This window comes from Ahaetulla prasina, chromosome 11 (assembly GCF_028640845.1).
Source record: "Ahaetulla prasina isolate Xishuangbanna chromosome 11, ASM2864084v1, whole genome shotgun sequence".
NCBI lineage: Eukaryota > Metazoa > Chordata > Lepidosauria > Squamata > Colubridae > Ahaetulla > Ahaetulla prasina.
The window spans coordinates 13,061,153-13,084,485 of record NC_080549.1 but is presented as its reverse complement, the minus strand read 5'-3'; the positions used below and the strand labels follow the sequence as shown (position 1 = coordinate 13,084,485).

Sequence of the window (23,333 nt, the reverse complement as noted above, 5' to 3'; positions counted from 1 at the left end):
CCCTCCCTCATTTTCCCTCCTCCCCTCCCTTTCTGACCGAGGCTCCGCCCCTTCCGCTTCCGCCTCTTAAACGGTCCAGGCCGGTGGCCGCGACCGGTGGCAGGTGAGTCCCGTTTGCGGGGTCCCTCGGCCAGCCCCCCCGCCCGCTGCCCTGCCTCAAAGACCCCCGAAAGAAGCCCCTTTGGAGCAGCAGGGGGGGGGTCCTCGGTCGCCTAGGCTGCCCACCCCCGCATCTGGGTTTTTTTTTTTTTGAGGGGGGGTCCATAGCTTTGGGGGGGTCTTCCTTTCTCCTCCATCTGTGGGGGTCGAGGGTGCTTTTTTCCTGAGCTTTGGGATTGGGATTGGCGAGTGTTGTTTTTTTTTTGGTTTCCCCCTCCCCCCCCGCTCCTTTTCCACCAGGATTTCTCCACTTTGGATTTCAACCCCCAGAATCCCCCCTCCCCCGTTTCTAAAAGTGAAAGAATCCCTTCCTGTGGAATTCTGGGAGTTGAAGTCCACCCTGTACGGATAAGGGAGAATGCTTGTAGCTCAGGGTTGGAAGGAGGGGGCTCCTTGGTCCCGCCAACATTGACAGGGCGAGGCACTGGGGATATATAAACTGTGAGCAAATCCCATTCCTTACTAGCACTGATGATGTTACCTAGCTGGGTCGTGAAACGTCTGCAAGAAAACAACGGAGCTCAGTGAGCACCAAGGACTTCACAGTCCTTTTCCTCCTCCTCCCTCCTCCTCCATTCCACAAACCACACTCCCTTCTAGCACTGAAGATGTTACCTAGTTTGGTAATGAAACATCGGCAAGAAAACAATCAGGCTCAGAGAACCACCAAGACCCTATAGTTGTCGTCGTCGTCCTCCTCCTCCTCCTCCTCCTCCTCCTCCTCCTCCTCCATTCCACAAACCACACTCCCTTCTAGCACTGATTATGTTACCTAGTTGGGTAATGAAACGTCTGCAAGAAAACAACCAAGCTCAGAGAGCACCAAGGACCTCACAGTCCTTTTCCTCCTCCTCCTCCTCCCCCCCAGCACATATGATGTTACCTAGTTTGGGTAATGAAAGTCTGCAAGACTAGTCTGCAAGAAAACAAGCTCAGACAGCATCAAGGATCCCTCAAGTCCAGCTGTCTTAAAGCTGCCCTGAATGGAGAAAAAAACTATGTTAAATGCTGGGGGGCAGGGAGGGGGTGAAGGGGGGGGGGCTTTCTTTCCCTGGAATGCATATGGCCCTACAGCCTGCACTGGTCTTTCTAGCTGGTGTATGTCTTGAGTCCAAGCAGTTCTGGCTTACTTCTAAATCATGGTTCGAGCAAACCAGGTTAATTTCAAGGTTTGATGCAGGAGAGTCCATGTAGTCTTTTGCCCGTTTCTCCCCAAAGACTTTGGAAGAGGTTTTGCTTGCTTTTGCAATGCTGGATCTGGCCTACTGAACTGCAGTCCTGTCCCAAACTAGTTCTTTTATCAATTAAAAACAGCATTTTGGATGGTTTTTCTCTTCCGTTTTGCTGCAGATGGACAAACGCCGCAGAACTGAGAATCTCCTGACTTGTGGGTGATTCATATATTCCTAATATGAAGTCCTATAGGACAGCGGTCACCCACTGGTGGTCTGCGAGAAAATTTTGGTGGTCCGCAGAAGAATTATTTGCATTTTTATACTGCACTAAATCAGGGCCTCTGGGCCAGATACGTGCAATGAACATTTGTGTTGCTGCAGTGAGTCTCCCCCTTCGGGGTCTTTTTGTGTGGGTTGGAGGGGGGTAAGAAATTCCGACTTGAGGGCTGCTTCAGCCTCCTGGTGCTGGGCTTTGGGCGAAGGCTGGAGGAAAGTGCCACGAGTGGCAAAAAGCCCGAGGGTGTTGTGTCTTGCCCGCCCTCAGAGCAGCCGGGGCCTTCTTACCTGCTCCCAAACACTGAGGAATGTATGCCTCCCAGCCCCAGTCCTGGCTCCATGCCCACACAAACTGCAGAAGAAGGAGCATCTCCCTGCCCCAGCCCTGACTCCATGCCCAGGCAAACGGAGCAGCTAGACCCCTCCCCCTCCTCCATAGCAGGTGAGCCTGAGGAGGGTTTACTCCCAACAACAGCTGATTGGAGTGACCCTCGCATCAGAAGATTGGAGAGGCGGAGGCAACAGAAGGAAGGGAGGGGCAGGCCTTAATGAGTGCTGAGTCATGGAGCCACACCCCATGGCCTATATAAAGGATCTACTTTCTGGCAGTCTCTGAGTCAGGCAAAAGTCGAACTTATCTTGCTGAAGTCACTTACTGGTCTCCTGCCTGCTCTGAGGACTTTGCTAGGACTTTGGGCAGAGCTGCAGAGGCACGCCTGATTCGGATTTCCCTGACCCGGCCATCAGCGGAGGAGTGGGACACGACAGAGGGCCTTGTTCCAGTGGGACTGCATCATGGTCTGGAACTGGCTGATCATCTCAGCCCACTGAGCCTGCAGATGCTGGTACCTGGCCTTGCACTCCCGCAGGTCTTCCCTCTGCTTGGAAAGCCTTTGCTCTTAGTCCTCAGTGAGGTGCTTCTGCTGAGCCTCCTTCTCGGTCAGATCCAATTTGAACTGAGCTGTTTTGCCAACTCTTCCTTGGCTGCTTAGTTCCAACAACTGCTTCCTGTTGGGGCCCTAAGGAGCCTGGGTGGGGAGGCAAGGAGTAGCTGGCAGGAGAGGGGTGAGTAGAGTCCGGTGAGGTGCCCCTCGATGTGAGTGACATCGAGTTGGCCCAGCCACGCCCACCCAGTCACATGACCACCTAACCACGCCCACCCAGACGGTCATTGCGCAAATCATATCAGTGGTCCGTGGGATTTAAAATCATGGATTTAGTGGTCCCTGAGGTCCGAAAGGTTGGTGACCCCTGCTATAGGAAACAGATTCAAGAAAGTGTCCCGTATGTTTTTTTATTACAGAAATAACATCTCATTTCCAAGAACAGAAGAAGACCATACGATGCGTTTAAAACCCCCTTACCTAACAATACGTTGATCTGCAGATACTCCCTGGTGGTGGTTGTTTTTTTTTGTTTTTTTTAAAAAACTCTTTTTCTTTGCATTTACGTTTAGTATTTTTGAATGAGACAAGTTTTTATAAACCTTTGCCCGGAGCAAGAAGAGGAGGAATGGCGTCTGCAAGTAAATGTGTTTGTTTTATGTTTCTCTGGTGGCGGGTCTTTAGCTGTCTCTCTCTCTCTCTAGAAGATGTGCTGATTTTGGGGCAAAAAGCTATTCTGCTTTTCTAAAATGAGGCCCAGGAGAACTGCAGAATCCTGATGTTTGTGTTTGTGTGTGTGTGCGTCTGTGCGTGATGGCTGTGCTTTGCCAGCTTTTACGAACATGGATCAAATCATTCTTGTTCCAGTACTAATTTAATGGGAGCGGAACTTTCCTTCCTTTACGTGCTCCGGCAAGCGGCAAGATCTTTTCTCCAGCGTCTGCATTTTTTTTTCACGCTTCAAACAGTCGAGTTACGCTATGTTCTTCTTATTGCTCCAGATCTGTATTTCTGGCCTCCCGGTAGCACCTTATTTGAAAGCGCTAAGAAGGCTTGTTTTGCTTGTTTGCTTCAGATGGGCAGGGAGGGGAAGAGAGAGAAACAGAGGTCCTTTTTTTTTTTTGAAGCTGGGCAAACATTAACATATTCTGCTTTCGGTAGAAGCAACATCATCGCCTTGACTCAAAACGATGGAAATAAGCAGAGCGGATGCGATGAGCTAAGCAAACCGTTCTGCTTTCCAATTTAATGGTTTCTGATGCATCTCAAGACCTTACGAGGTTGAAATTGGACTTCCAACACGTACCCCAAAAGGCGCTTTTCCCAAAAGGCAACCGGACTTTGTTTTTCCTCGGAAGACGTTTCACTTCTCATCCGAGAAGCTTCTTCAGTTCTGACTGTCAACGTTCTCTCTGCGGATTTGACACTAGAGCAGGGTTTCTCAACCGTAGCAACGTGAGCACAGGTGGATTTCAGGTGTCGGAACTGAAGAAGCTTCTTGGATGAGAAGCAAAACGTCTTCAAGGGAAAGTCCAGCCTTTTGAAAAAAACATCTTCGGACAACCGTGACCTGGATGACTGAGAATCTCCATAAACTCTTAAGCTAAAATCTTTCCGATCCCCAGCTAATACTTTTAATTATCCCACAACATTGATTTAATTCCGTGCCGATTTTCCCGTGAGAACTCTTTCCCTTTCTTCTGAAGTAGAGTTTTTCCTTGAAAATGTTTCGCTTCTCATCCTTCTCAAGGGGAAAAAAAACCCCAAGAAAGTCCAGTTGTCCTTTTTTGGAAAAGCACCTTTGGTTAACCGTAACTTGGGCGATGGAGAATCCCCATAGATCAGCGGTTCTCAACCTGTGGGTCGCGACCCCGTTGGGGGTCAAATGATGATTTGCCAGGGGTCGCCTAAGACCATCGGAAATATGGGAAGTATACTTGCGAGTCGAAGAATCGCGCTCCAATGGTTGACTCCACAAGCCAGCTGCAGGCTCTTCAAATCGCTAGCCGAATTCGGCTTCAGGCGCGATGAATTAAAAAAGAGAGAAATCTTTGCTCTGATGTCTCCCTCTCAAGCCAGCTGCAATCACTCCCAATCGCTAGCCTAATCTGGCTTCAGGCGCGATAAACTTAATAGGGGAGGAGTCTCCGCTTTAATGCCTCCGTCCTCAAGGCAATCGCAAGCAGTTCAGATCGCTAGCCAATACGGCTTCAGGCGCGATAAATTCAAAAAAACAGTTTGCCGCTTTTCCCCCCTTCTGCGGCTGCTGAGGCGCACTGAGATCGGTTGGGGTCGCCACATCGTGGGGAAATGTATTAAAGGGGTCACAGCACTATAAAGGTTGAGAACCACTGTCATAGATAATCGCTTCAACACATGGTGTAATCCCTTGGTTCTCTCGGATAAGGTGCTTCCGGATGGAATACATTGTATGCAACGCTACTATGTGAGTGCTAGCAGCTCGGCAAGTTGCATAGCAGTGCTCAGGAAAAGCGCTTGTTAAAACAGTTGGGTAACTGTGTTTTTTTTTTTCTTGTCTTCTCAACCTTTAAGAAGTGAGGATGACCAAGAACAAGGATAACATCCCCCACGAGTTAGAGAGCCAGTTTATTTTGCGGCTGCCTCCGGTAAGTGACCCGAAGAATAGAATAGAAAAATAGAATAGAATTAGAATTAGAATAAGAAATAGAATAAGAAATAATTACAATAGAATAGGAATAGAATAAGAAATAGAATAAGAAATATTTACAATAGAATAGGAATAGAATAAAATAATTAGAATAGAATAGGAATAGAATAAGAAAGAATAGAAATGAATAAAGAATAGAAATAGAATAAGAAATAATTAGAATAGAATAGGAATAGAATAAGAAATAGAATGAGAAATAGAATAAGAAAGAATAGAAATAGAATAGGAAATAATTAGAATAGAATAGGAATAGAATAAGAAATAATAGAAATAGAATAAAAAATAATAGAAATAGAATAAGAAATAATAGAAATAGAATAAGATTAGACTAGAATAAAATAGGAATAGAATAAGAAGTAAAGAATAGAAATAGAATAAGAAAGAATAGAAATAGAATAAGAAAAAGAAAAGGAAATAATTAGAATAGGAATAGAATAAGAAGGAATAGAATAGAATAGAAATAGAATAAGAAAGAATAGAAATAGGAATAGAATAAGAAAGAATAGAATAGAATAGAATGTTGGAAGGGACCTTGGAGGTCGTCTAGTCCAACCCAAATGAGTAAATGCTAACATCACCTACTGTTTTGCTGTGATTCCCGGTTATGTCGGTAACGGTCCCTTGACCTTGGTTCTCGCTGCCTCTCTGCTTAGGAATATGCTTCTACCGTGCGGAGGGCTGTTCAATCTGGAAGCGTCAACTTGAAGGACAGGCTCACAATTGAATTGCACGGTAAGGGGACAACATCAGGCGTTTTTAATTTCTTCCTTTTTTTGAGAGAGAGAGCATAAAAATAAACATAAAATAAAAATCAGGTACAGGTAGTCCTTGACTTACAACCATTTGTTTAGTGACCGCTTCAAAGTTACAGCGACACTGAAAAATTGTGACCATTTTTCACCCTTATGACAGTTGCAACAAAATCCCCTGGTCACAGCATCAAAATACAGAAGCTTTTTTTTTTTTAATTTGCATTTATATCCCGCCCTTCTCCGAAGACTCAGGGCGGCTTACACTATGTCAAGCAATAGTCTTCATCCATTTGTATATTATATACAAAGTCAACTTATTGCCCCCAACAATCTGGGTCCTCATTTTACCTACCTTATAAAGGATGGAAGGCTGAGTCAACCTTGGGCCTGGTGGGGCTTGAACCTGCAGTAATTGCAAGCAGCTGCTGTTAATAACAGGCTGTCTTACCAGTCTGAGCCACAGAGGCCCTTGGCAACTGGTATGTACTTACGACAGTTGCTGTGTCTGCGGGTCATGTGATCAGCTTTGGTGACCACCTGGCAAGCAGAGTCAATGGAGAAGAAGCCAGGTTCCCTTGACAATTGTGTTACTAAGTTCACAACTGAGTGATTCAGTTAACAGCTGTGGCAAGCAAGGTCGTAAAACGGGGCAAAACTCAATTGTCTCACTTAACAATGAAAACTTTGAGCTCAATTGTGGTCGTAAAGTCGAGGATTACCTGTAACATAAAAGAATAAAGGATGGATGAGTAAGCAAGAAATCTAAACACGTCAAGACGGTTACTCGGAGTTTTCTAGTAAATTTTCCCCTTCTTTCCACAGTTATTTAGTATTGTGCTACTGATACTTATTTCTTAGCTGCTTGGATCTATATTGTCTAGACCCGTGATGGCAAACCTATGGCACGTGTGCCGCAGGTGGTACGCAAAGCCATATCTGTGGGTACGCGAGTGTTGCCCTAGCTCAGCTCCAGCACGCATGTGTATGCCAGCCAGTTGATTTTTAGACTTTCTGGGCCCACCAGAGGTCAGGAAACGGGCTGTTTCCGGCCTCTGGAGAGCCTCCGGGTGGGGAAGGCCATTTTGCCCTCCCCAGGCTCCAAGAAAGCCTCTGGAACCTGGGGAGGGAGAAAAACTAGCCTACCGGGCCCACCATGCCATCACGTACCAAAAGTGTGGGGAGCATGTGGGGGGGTGTCACGCACGCACGGGTGGGGTGGGGTGCATTGAATTATGGGTGTGGGCACACATGCACTTGACCCCCCCCTCCCCAATGCTCCCCTGCTTTTGGCACGTGACGGCAAAAAGGTTAGCCATCACTGGTCTAGACGTTTTCTTCAAAGACAGGTGTCCTGAAATCCTGGTTTTAATAGCCGGGTTTTCTGCCTTAGCCACAAGATTATGTGATATCCAGATTGCTCAATAAAAGCCCACTCATGCTTTAAATGGTTACAGCGCATTTATATTTGGATTGCATCGGATTTTGTACTGGCCTTGGACCCTGGTGAAATATTGTTCTAATTTTCTACCTGTTGCCATTGCAGTTCATTGACTTTGAGTAGTTCATCCAGGGGTGGGCTGCTAGGGGTTCGGGAGAACCTCTGGCTAAGAATCAGTGCAGCTCGGAGAACTCCCAAATCCCACTCCTGGCTGGGCCCTCCCCTCCCAGGAGTCCCCACGCGGCCCGTTTAGATGCAGGTAAGTGCAGGGAGGCTCAGGGAGGGCGAAAAACAGGCATGCCAGAAGTTTGGGCTCTTTTCTGGCCTCTGAAGCCTGGGGAGGTCATTTTTGCCCTCCCAGAAGCTTGAGGAAAGCCTCCAGAGACCGGGGAGGGCAAAAACGCCCCCTGCCGTGGTGCAGGCGGCCGACTAGGCCACGCCCATCATGGCCACATCCACCCGGCAACTGGGTGCTAAACCCACCCCTTGCTAAACTTTTTGAAGCCCATCCCTGAGTTCATCCCGTGCTTAGTCTTTTGGAGACAAATTCCTTGAGAGTTGAAAGCATTCGACCCTTGTCTAACATCTCATTTCACTGCCGTTTCTAAGAGGGGAAAAAAATGAACAGAAAAGCGTTTTCTAAATGGAGTCTTCCCCATCCTTAAAAAACATATACACGCATTTCGCTACTTTTAGACCCGGTTCACCTCTAATGGAAGTAGCGTGATGGTCTGAGCTCTTAACCTTGTGTCTTCCGATTGCTAATAAAAAAAACTATCAACAGTTGAATGTTTCGTAAGTACCATATAGCAGAGGGGGGTCAAACTCGATTCCATTGAGGGCTGCATCAGGGTTGTGTTTCACCTCACGGGGAGTGTGGCCAGCTCGACAATCCATTTTCGGCTCTGACAGCCTCCTGCAGCCCTCTGCCAGTGAAAACGGAGCTGGGGGAGAGGCATGCATGGCCCTCCTGAGCTCCGTTTTCGACCACAGCAGCCTCCTGCAGCCCTCTGCCAGTGAAAACGGAGCTCGGAAGGGCCACTCGCAGAGGCACCCTGGGCTGGTCATTCGCTGTTTTCCAGGGCGGCCCCGCGGGCCACATCTAAGCACTCCGCAGGCCAGATCCAGCCCTTGGGCCTTGAGTTTGAAACCCCTGACATAGCAATTGTCTCTTTTCCCTGTTCTGCAGCGGATGGGCGTCACGGAATTGTGCGAGTAGACCGTGTCCCCTTAGCTGCCAAGTTGGTGGATTTGCCCTGCACCATGGAAAGCTTGAAGACCATCGATAAGAAGACTTTCTACAAGACGGCTGACATTTGCCAGGTAGATGCCCTCCACCGATCAGAAAGATGATCCAAGACAATTTTGCTTTACATTTTCATCGGCATGTCTTCATTTTCAACTCCACTCTTAAATCTGTATTATTATTTTTCTCCAAACCACAAATACCCTATTTTTCGGAGTATAAGACACTCCGGAATATAAGACGCACCTCAGTTTTTGGGGAGGAAAATAAGAAAAAAAAAAATTCTGCCTCTGTCTACCAGCATCCATCGCTATTCATCTGGCTAGCGTCCTGTCAGTGTGTGAGAATTGAGGGCTGTTTGGAAACCGAAACAGGATTTGCTGTGTGAGCAACAAGGAAAGAGACAGCAAGGAGCCTGGGCGTGGCTTAGCTCAACTGTTCTGTGCTGATCTCTGAAACTAAAACTGAAACTCCTCTCCTCTGCTTGTGTTTTGCTTGTGTTGGAAAACCTGTTTTTTGCATTGTCTATTTATTTTGTATTATATATAAAGAGAAGTTATTGAATCCTGCTGAATCAGTTAACTTGTGTGTCCTTTCTGGATGTGATTGCTGCTGCAAACTCTGACACGTCCTTGCAGCAAATAGCGAACAGCCAGTTTAGCTTCAGCACATTATTGCAGCCTGATTCAGCACAAGCAGCTGATTGGTCTCCTGGAATACCCCCAATCAGCTGTTCCAGGCTGCAGGGATGCCACAGACTATTGCCTCCTCATTGCCTCACGTTTTTGGCTACATTCGGTGTATAAGACGCACCCAATTTTTCACCCTCTTTTGGGGAGGGAAAAGTGTTTTATACTCTGATAAATACGGTAGTTATGGAATATAGTTGATCTTAACAGTTCTTTGAGGGTGCAGGATTTCTAATAAGCTGCCATCCTGGAGCTTAAAACTCCATTAGTTCTGGATTGATTGATTGATTGATTGAAGCTTGGAAGGCTTGAAAAGGAGATTAGACAACTTGATGGTGGATTTTAAAAGAAAGGCAGTGGCAACTAGCTATGAAGATTCAGAGTCACTCTGAAGATATTAGTGCCAATCTCCAATACTGAGCAATTTGTGCTCATATTACAAATTTCTCACCAGTAACTGGTTGATTGACCACTCTGACAAGACTGAACTAAGCAAGCCTCTAGTTTGATCCAACAGAACTGTTGTGGCCCACCGGTGGCCAGTGGCGCTGGCAGCAGAGTCGGACAGTGAGGAGGTTGGGGAGGAACATGGGCCAGTCCTGGGGACTGAGGAAAGCTTGGACGAGGGCTCTGCGTCGGAGGCAGAGAGGGAGCTAGACAGCAGCGAGGCAGAGGAACAGCTGGAGCCCGTTCCCATGTGCAGAGCTGCCAGAAGACAAGAACAACTCAGAAAACAGGGTCGCCTCGGGAGTAAAGCCACACCTTGGAGGTGATTGGCCCCTCCCATAGGAAACAAAAGAGGAGCAAACGGGGAGTGGGCTTTTGCAGGAAATAGTTTGGTTGTTCGCTCATTGCAAGAGTGGAAAGATCTGTTTGTGACTCTTAAGAGAGACTGTGTCAAGTTTTGCCTTTACTGCGTTTGGAAACTAGTTATCTGGCAGCTTTCCAAGCAAGATAAGGTTTGTGTTGATAAATATTCCTCTGAAAGACTGTTTGCTTGGCCTTGCTGATTGTGAATGAAAGGAATTCACAGTTGTGTGAATAAAAGGGGTTTTGCCAGGACCAAGACTCTGCGTCGTGCTTTTTAAGGAAGCCTAGGTCAGAACAAGAACTGTGCTTGGGCTTTTACACCTTCCAATTTCTTTCTGATAACAGTCCGTTCCTCTTTTATTCTATTGCGGAGATCAGATGCTTGTGTGCACAGTGGATGGAGACCTCTACCCTCCTTTGGAAGAACCACCCGTTAGTACTGATGCTAGAGCCAACAAGAAGAAGGATAAGGACCGGGAGAAGAAGTTTATCTGGAATCACGGCAGTGAGTAGCTCTTGGGTCATTCGCCTGCACTAGGGTTTGTGACCCAGGCCCAAGTAGGTAGTATAGGAAACTCAGTCAGCGTAAAAACAAACAAACATTATTCAAACAGCTGAGAATTACTTCATTCTCTGAGTAGTCCAACTAAATTAAAGCAAATTCCTCCCTTAGTCCTATCACCAACCTTGGTCCAATTAGGCAAACTGCCAAAGGCCTTTCTTGGCAAACGTTCAGAAGACACCGATATAAAACAAATGCAACAAGACGAAGCCATCAATGTTGTTTTCCAGCAAAAAGCCCAAACGCCGTTGCTGGTCTTTTAAGCCTTATGGGAGGGACCAATTATCTCTTGGCCCTACTCTTTCCTTGAGCTGCTCTTGCCTTCTGACAGATCTTCTCATGTGTGCATTAGGAACAGGCTCCTCCTGTTCCTCTGCCTCTCTACTATCAGTCTCTGGAGGCTCTGGAGTCCACACCTCACTTCCTGATGGCCCTGGCCTCACCTCTGCTTCTGATGCAGAGCCCTCATATGGGCCTTCCCCAGCCTCCAGGACTGGCCCATGTTCTTTCTCAGCCTCATCGCTGTCCAACTCCGTTGCCAGCTCCCCAGGCTGCTAACAGACCACAACACTAGGGACCCCTAATCTGTGCATTGTCCCCTACCTCCATACCCTCATCATGAAGGATGATGGGACCCATTGATTTTCCTATCGTTGGTTCACAACACTAGCATCTCTTCTGCATCACCAAAAGACCTGTTGGATTCACCCTCCTGTTCCATCTTCCCTGTGCCCATTAATTTGTTGTATTCTTGCAGTTACGCTCCCGTTGAAGAACGTCCGAAAAAGGAGGTTCCGAAAGACTGCTAAGAAAAAGGTGAGTCACCTAGGTGAGCCTTTGAGAACTGTTGCTTAACGGAAGCCGGAGTTGAAATGTAAAGCACAATTGGAAAATTGAGTCAAGGATAGGCATTACCTTGGCTTATTCTTACATTGCTCTAGGAAGTTTAAGCGAGAAGTTTCGTGCTGGGCCCCCTGCGCATGCGTGCGCAACCCCCCACGCTCCCCCTGTGCCGCATGCGCATGTGACCACCCAGCACCCTCCGCCCCCCCACACATGCGCACGTGACCCCCGTCTTCCATTTGGGGCCTAGTAGGCCTCCCTGCAGCCTCCTGGGCCCAAAAACGGGCCGTGGGAGGGTGCCACACCCCCCACGCCCTGGTTTGGGCCTAGTAGGCCTCCCTGCACATGCATGAGCCACACTGCACATACACATGCATCTCCTGCATGTGTCCCACCCTTCCAGCGCATCCTGAAAATCAGCTGGTGGGCAAGAGGCGGTGGATACGCGGTGGAGCTGAGCTGGCCGACAGCTCACGTGCCCACAGAAACTCAGCTGGTTAGCATACAATTTCTTTTTTTTCTCCTGTTTTCTCTGTCACAGTATATCGAGTCACCAGATGTCGAGAAAGAAGTGAAGCGCCTTCTCAGCACAGATGCCGAAGCCGTCAGTGTCCGTATCCTTTTCCCCACCCTCCGCGTGATATTTGCTTTGAAATGAATACAGGCAGTCCTTGAATTAGGACCACAATTGCGCCCCCGAATTTCCATTTTGCTAAGCAAGGCGGTTAAGCGGGTTTTGCGCCACTTTACGGCCTTTTTGCCATCGTTGTTAAGCAAATCGTGGAAGCTCGTCAGTGAACCATGGGGTCGTTAAAGTGAATCAAGGCTTCTCCCTGACTTGTCAAAACCCTGCTTGGTTACAAAATGGTGACCACGTAACCCATAGACGGTGCAACTGTCGTAAGTACATGCCAGTTGCCAAGCGCCTGGATTTTGATCACGTGACCACAAGGATGCAGCAAGTGTGTGAAACGGTCCAAAGTCACTTTTTTTTCAATGCCTTTGTGACTTCAAACGGTCACTAAATGAATTGCTAGTTGTAAGTTGAAGACTATCTGTGGTGGGGAATTATCCATGCTCGGCATCGAAGGGCTTTATTTATTTATTTATTTATTTATTTATTTATTTATTTATTTATTTATTTATTTATTTATTTATTGTTTGAATTTATATACCGCCCTTCTCCCGAAGGACTCAGGGCAGTTTACAGCTAAATAAAACAAACATAAACATATAAAAGTTAAGAACATTATTAAAAAACTTATTCAAATTGGCTAACACTAGAATCCAATAGAACTAAAAATTCAGTTAAAAACCTCGATTTAAAAGCCATTTAAAAACCCCATTAAAAACTATCAGGCCAGCCCTGCACGACGAAACAAAAATGTTTTTAGCTCGCGTCTAAAATTTAGAAATATTGAATCAGATTTTTTAAAAATGTGATGAAATTTCCACCCCAGGCGGCTGAAATGGCCTAACAATTTCTCACACACACAACCCTGGAATTGTCCCAAGTTTTGTTTTTTTTTCATTACAATTTTCTGTCAGTTTGAGCAGAAGTATGGAAAGCCGCTAAAGGCATCAACATGCTCCTTAACCACCTGGTAAGTAAAGTCTGAGGTGTTACATTCCTGTTGAGACCCAGGCCCAAGTAACTAGTAGGAAACTCAGTCTGTGAAAAAACAAACGTTATTCGAACAGCTGAGAATTACTTCATTCTCAGCATAGTTCAGCTAAATTAAAGCAAATTCCTCCCAACACAAATTCCTCAATCCTATCGCAAACCTTGGTCCAATTAGGCAAAGTGCCAAAGGCCTTTCTTGGCAAACGTTCAGAAGTCACTGATACAAAAATAAATGCAAGAAGACGAAGCTACCAACGTTGTTTTCCAGCAAAGCCCAAACACCGTTGCTGGTTTGTTTTAAGCCTTATGGGAGGGGCCAATCATCTCTTGGCCCTACTCCCGAGTTGTCCTCTCTGCTTCAGCTGCTCTTGCCTTCTGGCAGCTCTTCTCATGCGTGCATTAGGAACAGGCTCCTCTTGTTCCTCTGCCTCACTACTATCAGCCTCTGGATGCTCTGGAGTCCGCACATTACTCCCCGATGGCCCTGGCCCCACCTCAGCCTCATCGCTGTCCGACTCCATTGCCAGCTCCGCAGACTGCTGGCGGACCACAGCAATTCCATCCATGGGAATTTGACTGGAATTCTCTTTTTGGGATGTTTCTAAAGCAGAACTTCCCTTCATTAAATGCAATAAGACTGGCGGGGAAAATTGCAAGAATATTTTTCCCAACATGGATTCGCATTCTGTTTCTTGATGTACTTCCCCATTAAATGGACTTTTCCTTAATCTGTCTGTGCCTGAATTCAGGCTGGGAAGTGATTGCCGAAGATGAAACGAAAGAAGCCGAGAATCATGGGTCATTTACAGGCCTGGATATTTCTTCTCCTGGCATGACTGGACATAAACAAGGCCATGGATCTTCAGGTATGGCCACGTTTTAGGATGCTACCCCCAGGGGTGCCAATTCTTGAAAAGCCACTAGATGGCAGCAAAGGATTAGTATTTCTTCTCTCTCTCTATTGCTACCTTGTGATTCCCTGGAGTTTTGCAGTCTGATCAGGATGGTCCTAACCAAATAGCTCTTTATATAAAGGGAAGGGGGCTTTGGGGTGTAGAGACCAGACTAGCCAGCCGCCTCAGCAAGACATGATGGGGTACATTCAGGGATGGGATTCAGTTGGTTCGGACCAGTTCGGGCGAACCGGATGTTAATTTTATATCTGGTTCACCGAACTGGTAGTTGCTAGGACTGGCTGGCCCCGCCCATCCCACCCCACCCCTCCCAGGAGTCTCCACATGGCCCTTTTTGGATGCCAGGTAAGTGCAGGGCCCACACAGAGGCTCTGGGAGGACGAAAAACAGGCCTCACGGAGTCCGGAAACAGGCCCATTTCCAGCCTTTGGAGGGCTCTGCGGCCCAGGGGTGGCCATTTTCGCCCTCCTGGAGGCTCGATGAAAGCCTCCGGAGCCTGGGGAGGGCGAATACCCCCTACCACCACTATGGTGCAGGAGGCTGAGTAGGCCACTCCCACCCAGCAACCGAGCAGAGAACCGGTTGATAAAAATTTTGAATCCCACCCCTGGGTACATTGAGGAATAGCTTGGCTCCTTTTTTCCCCCTTCTCTTTCCAACCAGCAGAACGTGACGAACTCCGGGAGATGTTCAATGAAATCAGCAGCAGCAGCAGCGACGAAGAAGAGAGAGATCACCATGACGATGAAGATCTGAACGTGATGGATACAGAGGAAGACTTGGAGAGGAGGCTGCAGGGCAAGCTGAACGAATCCAGCTCCCAGCAGCAAGAGAACGAAGGAACCAGCCAAATCGGTTAGGAGGCGGTGGGAAAATAATAATAATAATAATAATTTAATTTTTATACTGCCCTTCTCCCGAAGGACTCAGGGCGGTGAACAGGCAGATAAAATAATACAATACATTACAATAAAAACACTATTTAAAAAACTTATTCAATAAAGCCTAAATTTAAAATACAATACAAAATATAAAATAAACCCCAATAAAATCCATGTTTAAAAACCCTATTAAGCCAGTCCTGCTCAGAAGAATAGATATGTTTTAAGCTCGCGGCGAAAGGTCCGGAGGTCAGGAAGTTGTCGAAGTCCTGGGGGAAGCTCATTCCAGAGGGTAGGTGCCCCCACAGAGAAGGCTCTCCCCCTGGGGGTCGCCAGCCTACACTGTTTGGCTGACGGCACCCTGAGAAGGCCCTCTCTATGGGAGCGTACCGGCCGGTGGGAGGCATGTGGTAACAGAAGGCGGTCCCGAAGATATCCCGTTCCTATGCCATGGAGCGCTTTAAAGGTGGTAACCAGCACCTTGAAGTGCACTCGGAAAACCACAGGTAGCCAGTGCAGCCTGCGCAGGATCGGTGTTATATGGGAGCCACGAGTGGCTCCCTCTATCACCCGCGCGGCTGCATTCTGAACTAACTGAAGTCTCCGGGTGCACCTCAAGGTGTTCTATGGGGTTAGATGATTTTGGGTGGTCCTTGGGGCAGCCCTGGGTTGTATTGACCTAGGCTCCCTTAAAAAGCAGGGAGGAAGCAGGAATTTGTCTCGGCAAAACCTTTTTTGTTTACGTGACTGTGAATTCCTTTCATTCACAGTCAGCAAGATTTGTCCAAACAGTTTTTTCAAAGGAATATTCATCAACACAGACCTTATCTCGCTTGGCAACCTGCCACGTAACTCTTTTTTCCAAACACAGAGAAAAGGCAAAACTTGGCACAGAGTCTCTTAGAGTCACGAGCACAATTTTCCACTCTTGAAACTAGCGAACGAATGAATTGTTTCCTGCAAAAGCCCCCTCCCCATTCTCTCCTCTTTCATTTCCTATGGGAGGGGCCAATCATCTCCACGGTATGGCTCTACTCTCAAGTCGACCCTGCTTTCTGAGTGGTTCTTGTCTTCTGGCAGCTCTGCGCAGGAACGCACTGGGAACAGGCTCCAGCTGTTCCTCTGCCTCACTGCTTTCTAGCTCCCTTACTGCCTCCGACGCAGAGCCCTCGTCCGAGCTCTCCCCAGCCTCCAGGACTGGCCCATGTTCCTCCCCAACCTCCTCACTGTCCGACTCTGCTGCCAGCTCTGCTGGCCGCTGGCGGGTCACAAGAGGGGTTTATTATTTCTCTCTTTGTAGCGATTGGAATCCAGAAGCAAATTGACAACCTGAAGGGGAAGCTGCAGGAGACCCAGGAGCGCAGGAAACGCCAAGAAGACCTCATCATGAAAGTGGAAAATCTGGCACTCAAGGTGATTGTGGAATTAATAGATTTTTTTTAATCCCGCCTTTATTATTGCTTAGAAACTCAAGGTAGCAAACATACCTAATACTTCTTCCTCTTCCTGTTTTTCCCAGAACAACAACCCTGTGAGAGGTGGGTTGTGCTGGGGGGGGGGGGAGGGCTGGCTCAAGATCACCCGGCCATCTTTCATGCCTAAATCAGGACTAGAACTCACCAGCTCCTGGTGACTGGCACAAAGTTACTGTTGTGGCTCCCGCCCCCGAACCTAGCCCCATGCCTGAAAGTGCCTTGGAGCCGGGCCTGCTGCCAGAAAGTGACTTGGACAGTGAGGGGGAAGGGCCGTCAGGACTTACCTCGGAACCACCGGCCTCCCTGGAGCAGCTCCAGGAGCCAGAAGCAGGCCAGGCGAAAGAGATAACAAGGCCTCCTTCCCCTGACTCCCCCGCCCCCGGCCACGCCTGCAGACCAGCTGACAGCAATCAGGCTTGGCTGAATCCTAGGTTTCTTAGACAGGAGAGAAGGGAACAACAGAAGCAGGGGAGGGGCAGGCCTAGGAAGTGCTGAGTCATGGAGCCACACCCCACAGGATATAAAAGGCAGCAAGAGCTGGTGTGTCTCTTTGTATCAGGCAAATCCACTGATTGACTAGAGCTGAAGGTTATGACTCACCAGCGTCTTGGCAGCTAACAAGGGCTTTTGGCAGACGCTGATTCTTTTGCTGCCTGAGCTGATAAGAGCCGGCTAATTAAGCCATCGTTTGGACGGAGGCGAGGAGGACACAACAGTACCCAGCTGGCTTTTGTGCTTAAGGCGGGCCTAGAACTCACAGTCTCCTGGTTCCTAGGCCTTCACCTTAACCCCCTAGTTCAGTGGTGGCGAACCATTTACTCACCAATTGCCGAACAGGTCCTTGCTTCATGTGCTTCACGCGCACGTGTGCCATCCATGCTAACATGCGGCTCATCCCCATGCACTGGGTGCACAACCGCACCATCTGCGCACATGCACAGCTTTTGCACGCGTCCCCACCGTACGCTACATGCACAACCACACTGCACATGTGCACTGCTTTCATACATGCGCCGCACCGGGCACTGCGCACGCAATCGCACAATCTACGCATGCGTGTGGTTTCTTTGCGCACAATGCATGTGCGTGAACGCCATCTACTCATGCCCGCGCTGCGCACCAGTACTCTTGCATGCATGCGCAAATGTGCATCCATGCGCTTGGAGAGCTCCAAAGACCAGCTGGGTGTCCTGAATTGTGCGCATGCACACAGGAACCCTGAACACCAGCTGTGGGGTGCATGCATGCGCAGCTGCAGGTGAGTTGGGCGACAGTTCGCGTGCCCGGAAAAATGGCTCTACGTGCCCCTTCCGGCAGGTGTGCCATAGATTCGCCATCACGGCCCTAGATCAAGCTGGCCTCCGTGTCTGCTGTAGATGGAGACTGCCTTACTTTGGAATTGGAAAGGATAATGTAGATTTCCCCAGGAATTCCAGGGCCTCTGGTGGCTCAGCAGACTAAGTCTGTCTGTTATTAACACAGCTGCTTGCAATTACTGCAAGTTCAAGTCCCACCAGGCCCAAGGTTGACTCAGCCTTCCATCCTTTATAAGGTAGGTAAAATGAGGACCCAGATTGTTGGGGGCAATAAAGCTGACTTTGTATATAATATACAAATGGATGAAGACTATTGCTTGACATATTGTAAGCCGCCCTGAGTCTTCGGAGAAGGGCGGGATATAAATTCAAATTTAAAAAAAAAAATTCAAGGCTGCATGTCTAGGCTCCTCCTTCCATTTGAAGCAACCCATTTCACAGCCTTGTAAGAATGACTGATCCTAAGTCACCCAGTCCGTTTCAGCTGGATCGATGCTGGATTTGAATCTGTGCCCCCAAGTTCTAGCGGCAGTAGCTTAACATCAGCAGCTCATGGGATCTCTCTGCCAGAGGGCATCCTCTTTAAGAAAAAAGGATCCTCTACAGGATATATAATAGCAAATTAGTAAAGCACATATTTTAGGGACGCCGTGGCTCAGGAGCTAGGATGTTGAGTTTGTTGATCGAAAGGTCGGCAGCTGAGTGGTTCGAATCCCTAGTGCTGCCATGTAACGGGGTGAGCTCCCGTTACTTGTCCCAGCTTCTGCCAACCTAGCAATTTGAAAGCACGTAAAAATGCAAGTAGAAAAAATAGGGACCACCTCTGGTGGGAAGGGAACAGCGTTCCGTGCACCTTTGGCATTGAGTCATGCCAGCCACATGACCACGGAGATGTCTTCGGACAGCGCTGACTCTTCGGCTTTGAAACGTAAATGAGCACCGCCCCCTAGAGTTGGCAACGACTAGCACGTATGTGCGAGGGGAACCTTTACCTTTACCTTAAAGCACATATTTGAATAAGTCCAAATCTTGGCTTTTCCAGGTAAAAGGGAGTGGGGGGGAAGCCTTTGGTTTATCCAAGTAGTTTTTTCTTCCCCACTCTGAAATCTTTTCGATGTAAAATTTATCTCCTAAAGTTCCCAGCCAGTTTGCAATAGGCCATACTGGATGGACATAGTAGTGTTGTGGTAATAGTAGTAAGTAGGTAGTAGTAGACGCATTTAGTTCTAAAACAAACAGACTTTATTAGAACAGCTGAGAATTAACTCATTCTCAGCATCGTCCAAACTAAATCAAAGCAAATTCTTCATAACACAACTCTTCAGTCTTATCACCAACCTTGGTCTAATTAGGCAACCTGCCAAAGGCTTTTCTTGGCAAAAGTTCAAAAGCAGAAGACACCAACAAGAAATAAATGTAGCAAGACAAGGAACAAGGCTATCAATGTTGTTTTCCAGCAAAGAACCCAAACGCTGTTGCTGGTCTTTTAAGCCTTATGGGAGGGGCCAATCATCTCCTGGCCTTACTCCCGAGTCGTCCTCTTTGCTTGAGCTGCTCTTGCCTTCTGGCAGCTCTTCTCATGCGTGCATTAGGAACAGGCTCCTCCTGTTCCTCTGCCTCACTACTGTCAGCCTCTGGAGGCCCTGGAGTCTGCACATACTCCCAGATGGCCCTGGCCCCATCTCTGCCTCTGACACAGAGCCCTCATCCGGGCCTTCCCCAGCCTTCAGGACTGGCCCATGCTCTTCTTCAGCCTCATCGCTGTCCGACTGCTGCCAGCTCCACAGGCTACCGGCGGACCACAACAAGTAGCTTGGTTACAACCTAATTTCATTTGTCCAGGCAGCTAGAAAGTCCACCTTAATTAAAGTTCATTTTCTGGTCGGGAAAGAGGAAATGTAGTGATGAGGCACTTTGTCCGAGAGAAGAAATTTAGCACTTCTATCTTCATTTCGTTTTGAGGCTGTTTATGTTGTAGCATGTGGCATCTTTCCAGTGACTTTGTAGTTTCTTCCTCTTAAGGCTGGGGCTGACTGAGGTACGCCCAACTTCCTTTGAAAGCATTTTCATGTAGAATTCTTGCAACAATAGATAACCTCTTTCCTATCGGTCTAATTCCCAGACCCGCCTCCAAGCCGTGCTGGATGAGTTCAAACAACAAGAAGAGCGAGAGAAACAGCAGGTAAGATTTCTGCCATTTTGATAAATTCTGCGACGGCTTTTAGAAACCCAGGAGGTGCAGCAATTTTAGCTGGGGATGCACGTTCGAAACACAGAAGTGTAACATTTACTGGTAAACTAGCCTGGGAAAATATTTGCAGGGCACTAAGCGGTTACCAAGCATTTCACTCCTTAAGTTACTAGCTCTGAACTGCTTGTAACTTTCATCCATTTTGCACACATGAGTGGCGACTCATCAAAGCAACGTCATAGTTACAAGTGAATGTTACTCAGCTGAGCTGGCAGGGATTTAGGGGGGGTCATTTGCTTGACACTATAACCTCTTAGAATAGATTCTTTTTAAAAAATAAGATGTAGCAGTGGTGAAAACCATTTGTTTTTTACTACCAGTTCTGTGAGTGTGGCTTGGTGGCATGGCAGGAGAAGGATACTGCAAAATCCCCATTCCCTCCCCACTCCTGGGGGGAAGGATACTGCAAAATCCCCATTCCCTCCCCACTCCTGGGGGGAAGGATACTGCAAAATCTCCATTCCCACACCACTCTGGGGCCAGCCAGAGGTGGTATTTGCCGGATCTCCGAATTGTTCAAAATTTCTGCTACCGGTTCTCCAGAACCTGTCAGAACCTGCTGGATTTCACCCCTCTATTGTGGAGATCCTGTTTTGTGAATTAGAGAAAGCTGGATGCAATTGCTTCTGAATTGTCGTCGTTTTTAGCAACTCAGAGTAGCTTTGATGATGGCTGAGAAATCCACATGGAGATTTGTCCGTGGAGATTCTCAGGCATCCAAGTCGTGGTTGTCCCAAAGGTGCTTTTTCAAGAGGCAACTGGACTTTCCTTGTTATTCTCTGAAGATGTTTCGCTTCTCATCCAAGAAGCTTCTTCGGCTCTGACTGGGTGGTGGGGAATTGAAGGATTTATATTCCTTGCAGACAGCTGGTCATTTACATCCTTTTGGAGGGTCACTGAGGCCACTTGGAGGTTTATCTGTGTCCTCGGGGTCGTCTGAGAAGTGGAACTGGGTGTGGAACTGCTGTGTTGTAGACTGGAGACAGATAATGTCGTCTCCCTCCCCCTCTGTTGAGAGAGGCTTGTTCAGTTTTGACACAGATGGCCTCTTGGACTCCTCTTTCAAACCAAGCAGTCCTCTCTGTCCAAAATGTGGACTTCGCTGTCTTAAACGTAGATAGACTGCTGAATCTTGTCCTGATGGGTTTGTTGTCCTATGTTGTGCCATGTGCTGGAAAACAAAGCCATGAGGATAAGATTCAGCAATCATGAGATTGTTTGCATTGTCTACACAGCCCTGAGAAATCATGATTTTTGAAGGAGAATGCCTTGACGTTTCCCTTCTTCTTCATTGCTATGTTCCCAAAATCTCTACGTAGAAAAAGCTTCCATTCAACATTCTCCCACTCAGGCCTACCTGTGATGAAACTATGGACCTAGCGAGAACACCCTTTATAAAAGTGAGGGGAAAGGATTATCGTACGGGTTGGGAATAATAGGAAAGATTGTCTGCCTAGAGATGGTGAGATTGGGGAACTAATAGAAAGATCGGTGGATCTGTTGTGGCCCGCCAGAAGCCAGTGGAGCTGGGAGCAGATTCGGCCAGTGAGGCGGTTGGAAAGGAACATGGGCCAGTCCTGGAGTCTGGGGAAGGCTCTGATGAGGGCTCTGCGTCGGAGGCGGAGAGGGAACCAGGGCCGTATGCCAGCTATCAGCTGCCTTTGGAGTCAGTCATCAGTGAGGCAGACAAACAGCTGAAGCCTGTTCCCAGTGTGCACATGCGCAGAGTTGCCAGACTAAGGGAACAGCTAAAGAACAAGGGTCGACTTGGGAGTAAGGCCACAGGTGGACAATGAATGACCCCTTCCATAGGGAATAAAAGAGGAGCGAAAGGGGAGTGGGTTTTTGCAAGGAACAATTCGTTAATTCAGTCGTTTCAGGAGTGCGAAGATCTGTCTGTGAATCTCAGAGACTCTGTGCCAAGTCTTTCCTTGCACATCACTGCAGTTTGGAAAATATTTACATGGAGCTTTCCAAGCTAGATAAGATCTGTGGCCATAAATTCACCTTTGAAAGACTGTCTGCCAGGCCTTCGCTAAAGGTGAATGAGAGGAATTCACTGTTTGTTTAATAAAAGGGGTTTTGTCGGGACCAGGAATCTGCTTCGTGCTTTTTGGGGAAGCTGAGATCAGAACAGGATCTTTCTTTGAAGGAAAAAGATGGGACTGATTGTAGATGTCGTGTCCCACTCCTCCGCTGACGGCCGGGTCGGGAAGTCCGTATCAAGCGTGCCTCTGCAGCTCTGCCAAAGTCCTATCAGAGTTCTCAAGGCAGGCAGGAGACCAGGAAGTGACTTCAGCAATCCAAGTTAGACTTTGCCTGACTCAGAGAATGCCAGAAAGCAGATCCTTTATATAGGCCATGGGGTGTGGCTCCATGACTCAGCACTTATCCAGGCCTGCCTCTCCCTTCCTTTTGCTCACGTCGCCTCTCAATTTTCCGGAAGCGAGGATCTCTCCAGCCTCCAGCTGTTGGTAATCTGGCTTCACATTCTTCAGGCTCACATGCTGTGGGGGAGGGGTTTAGTTGCTCCGTTTGCCTGGGCATGGTGCCAGGACTGGGGCCTGAAGGCACGTCAGGCCCTTCGTCTTGCTCGGCCTGTCCGGGCATGGTGCCAGGGCTGGGGCCTGGAGGCATGCCAGGACATTCTTCCGAACTATCAGCGTCCGGCAGGAGATAAGAGGGGCCCGGCTGCGGCAGGGGGAGCGGGCGAGACACAACAGTAGATTTCATTGTTTAATAACATTTTTTCCCCCATTTTTCCTTCTTTCTCTGCAGCTGGGATCTCTTCAGGATCAGCTAGAAGCTCTGATGGAAAAATGAACCTCTAAACCTCCAAGAAAAGAAGCTCTGATGTTGACTAAGAAGTTCCTTCTCTTGGTGCTGCGGCCTGCATATTCTTCAGTGCAGACTCATCCTAACGTCTGAGCCAATTAGCAAGTTCCTTGTAGAAATCTAGATAAACTTCTAGCCAGGGCTCCAGAAGTGGTGGCTTACAAAATAGCACGTGCGCAAAACAGGCAGAAAACGTGAATGTTTTGCAAAGAACGGAATTTCCTGGAAGACGGTCACAAAACCAGTGTTCGTTACTGAAAGCAAAATTCACTTTGGGACCATTTTTGGTTCTTTTTCAGTTCTGCATCTTTTTTTGTTTTCCAATGAGCCAATATCGCAATTTTATGTTTTCAGGGGCACGAAATCGATCCTTTCTGGCATGAGGGATGACAACACCCTGCGTATTTGTAAACACTGGTTGTGAGAAACAAAAGTTTGCCTTCTAACGTAACTCTTTACAGCGTCTGTCTTCAAGAGTGTTGTGAAATAAAAACAAAAGTTTTCTGTATATACA

General features: G+C 47.8%; 1 protein-coding gene across 7 annotated transcripts; it reads left to right on the top strand.

The window, feature by feature from the left end:
• Positions 1-43: 43 nt before the first annotated feature.
• TAF7L (TATA-box binding protein associated factor 7 like) lies at positions 44-23,333 on the top strand. Of its 7 annotated transcripts, XM_058197090.1 has the most exons (14): positions 73-103; positions 1,510-1,714; positions 2,914-3,135; positions 5,048-5,121; positions 5,837-5,915; positions 8,563-8,696; positions 10,497-10,623; positions 11,438-11,496; positions 12,065-12,137; positions 13,897-14,013; positions 14,725-14,916; positions 16,243-16,355; positions 19,856-19,915; positions 22,763-23,333. In XM_058197090.1, the coding sequence occupies exons 3-14, from the start codon at positions 3,123-3,125 to the stop codon at positions 22,805-22,807; spliced, it is 1,086 nt and encodes a 361-aa protein (XP_058053073.1). In that variant the 5' UTR covers positions 73-103; positions 1,510-1,714; positions 2,914-3,122; the 3' UTR covers positions 22,808-23,333. The 7 variants fall into 7 exon arrangements, with proteins under 7 accessions (XP_058053072.1, XP_058053074.1, XP_058053079.1 ...); XM_058197089.1 differs by lacking the exon at positions 1,510-1,714 and having other exon boundaries at positions 44-103; XM_058197091.1 differs by lacking the exon at positions 1,510-1,714 and having other exon boundaries at positions 45-103; positions 3,067-3,135.

Coding starts and splice junctions, on each gene's coding strand:
- TAF7L (XM_058197089.1), top strand. Junction 10,624..11,437: donor GTTTATCTGGAATCACGGCA/GTGAGTAGCTCT, acceptor GTATTCTTGCAG/TTACGCTCCCGTTGAAGAAC. Junction 19,916..22,762: donor AAGAGCGAGAGAAACAGCAG/GTAAGATTTCTG, acceptor CTTTCTCTGCAG/CTGGGATCTCTTCAGGATCA.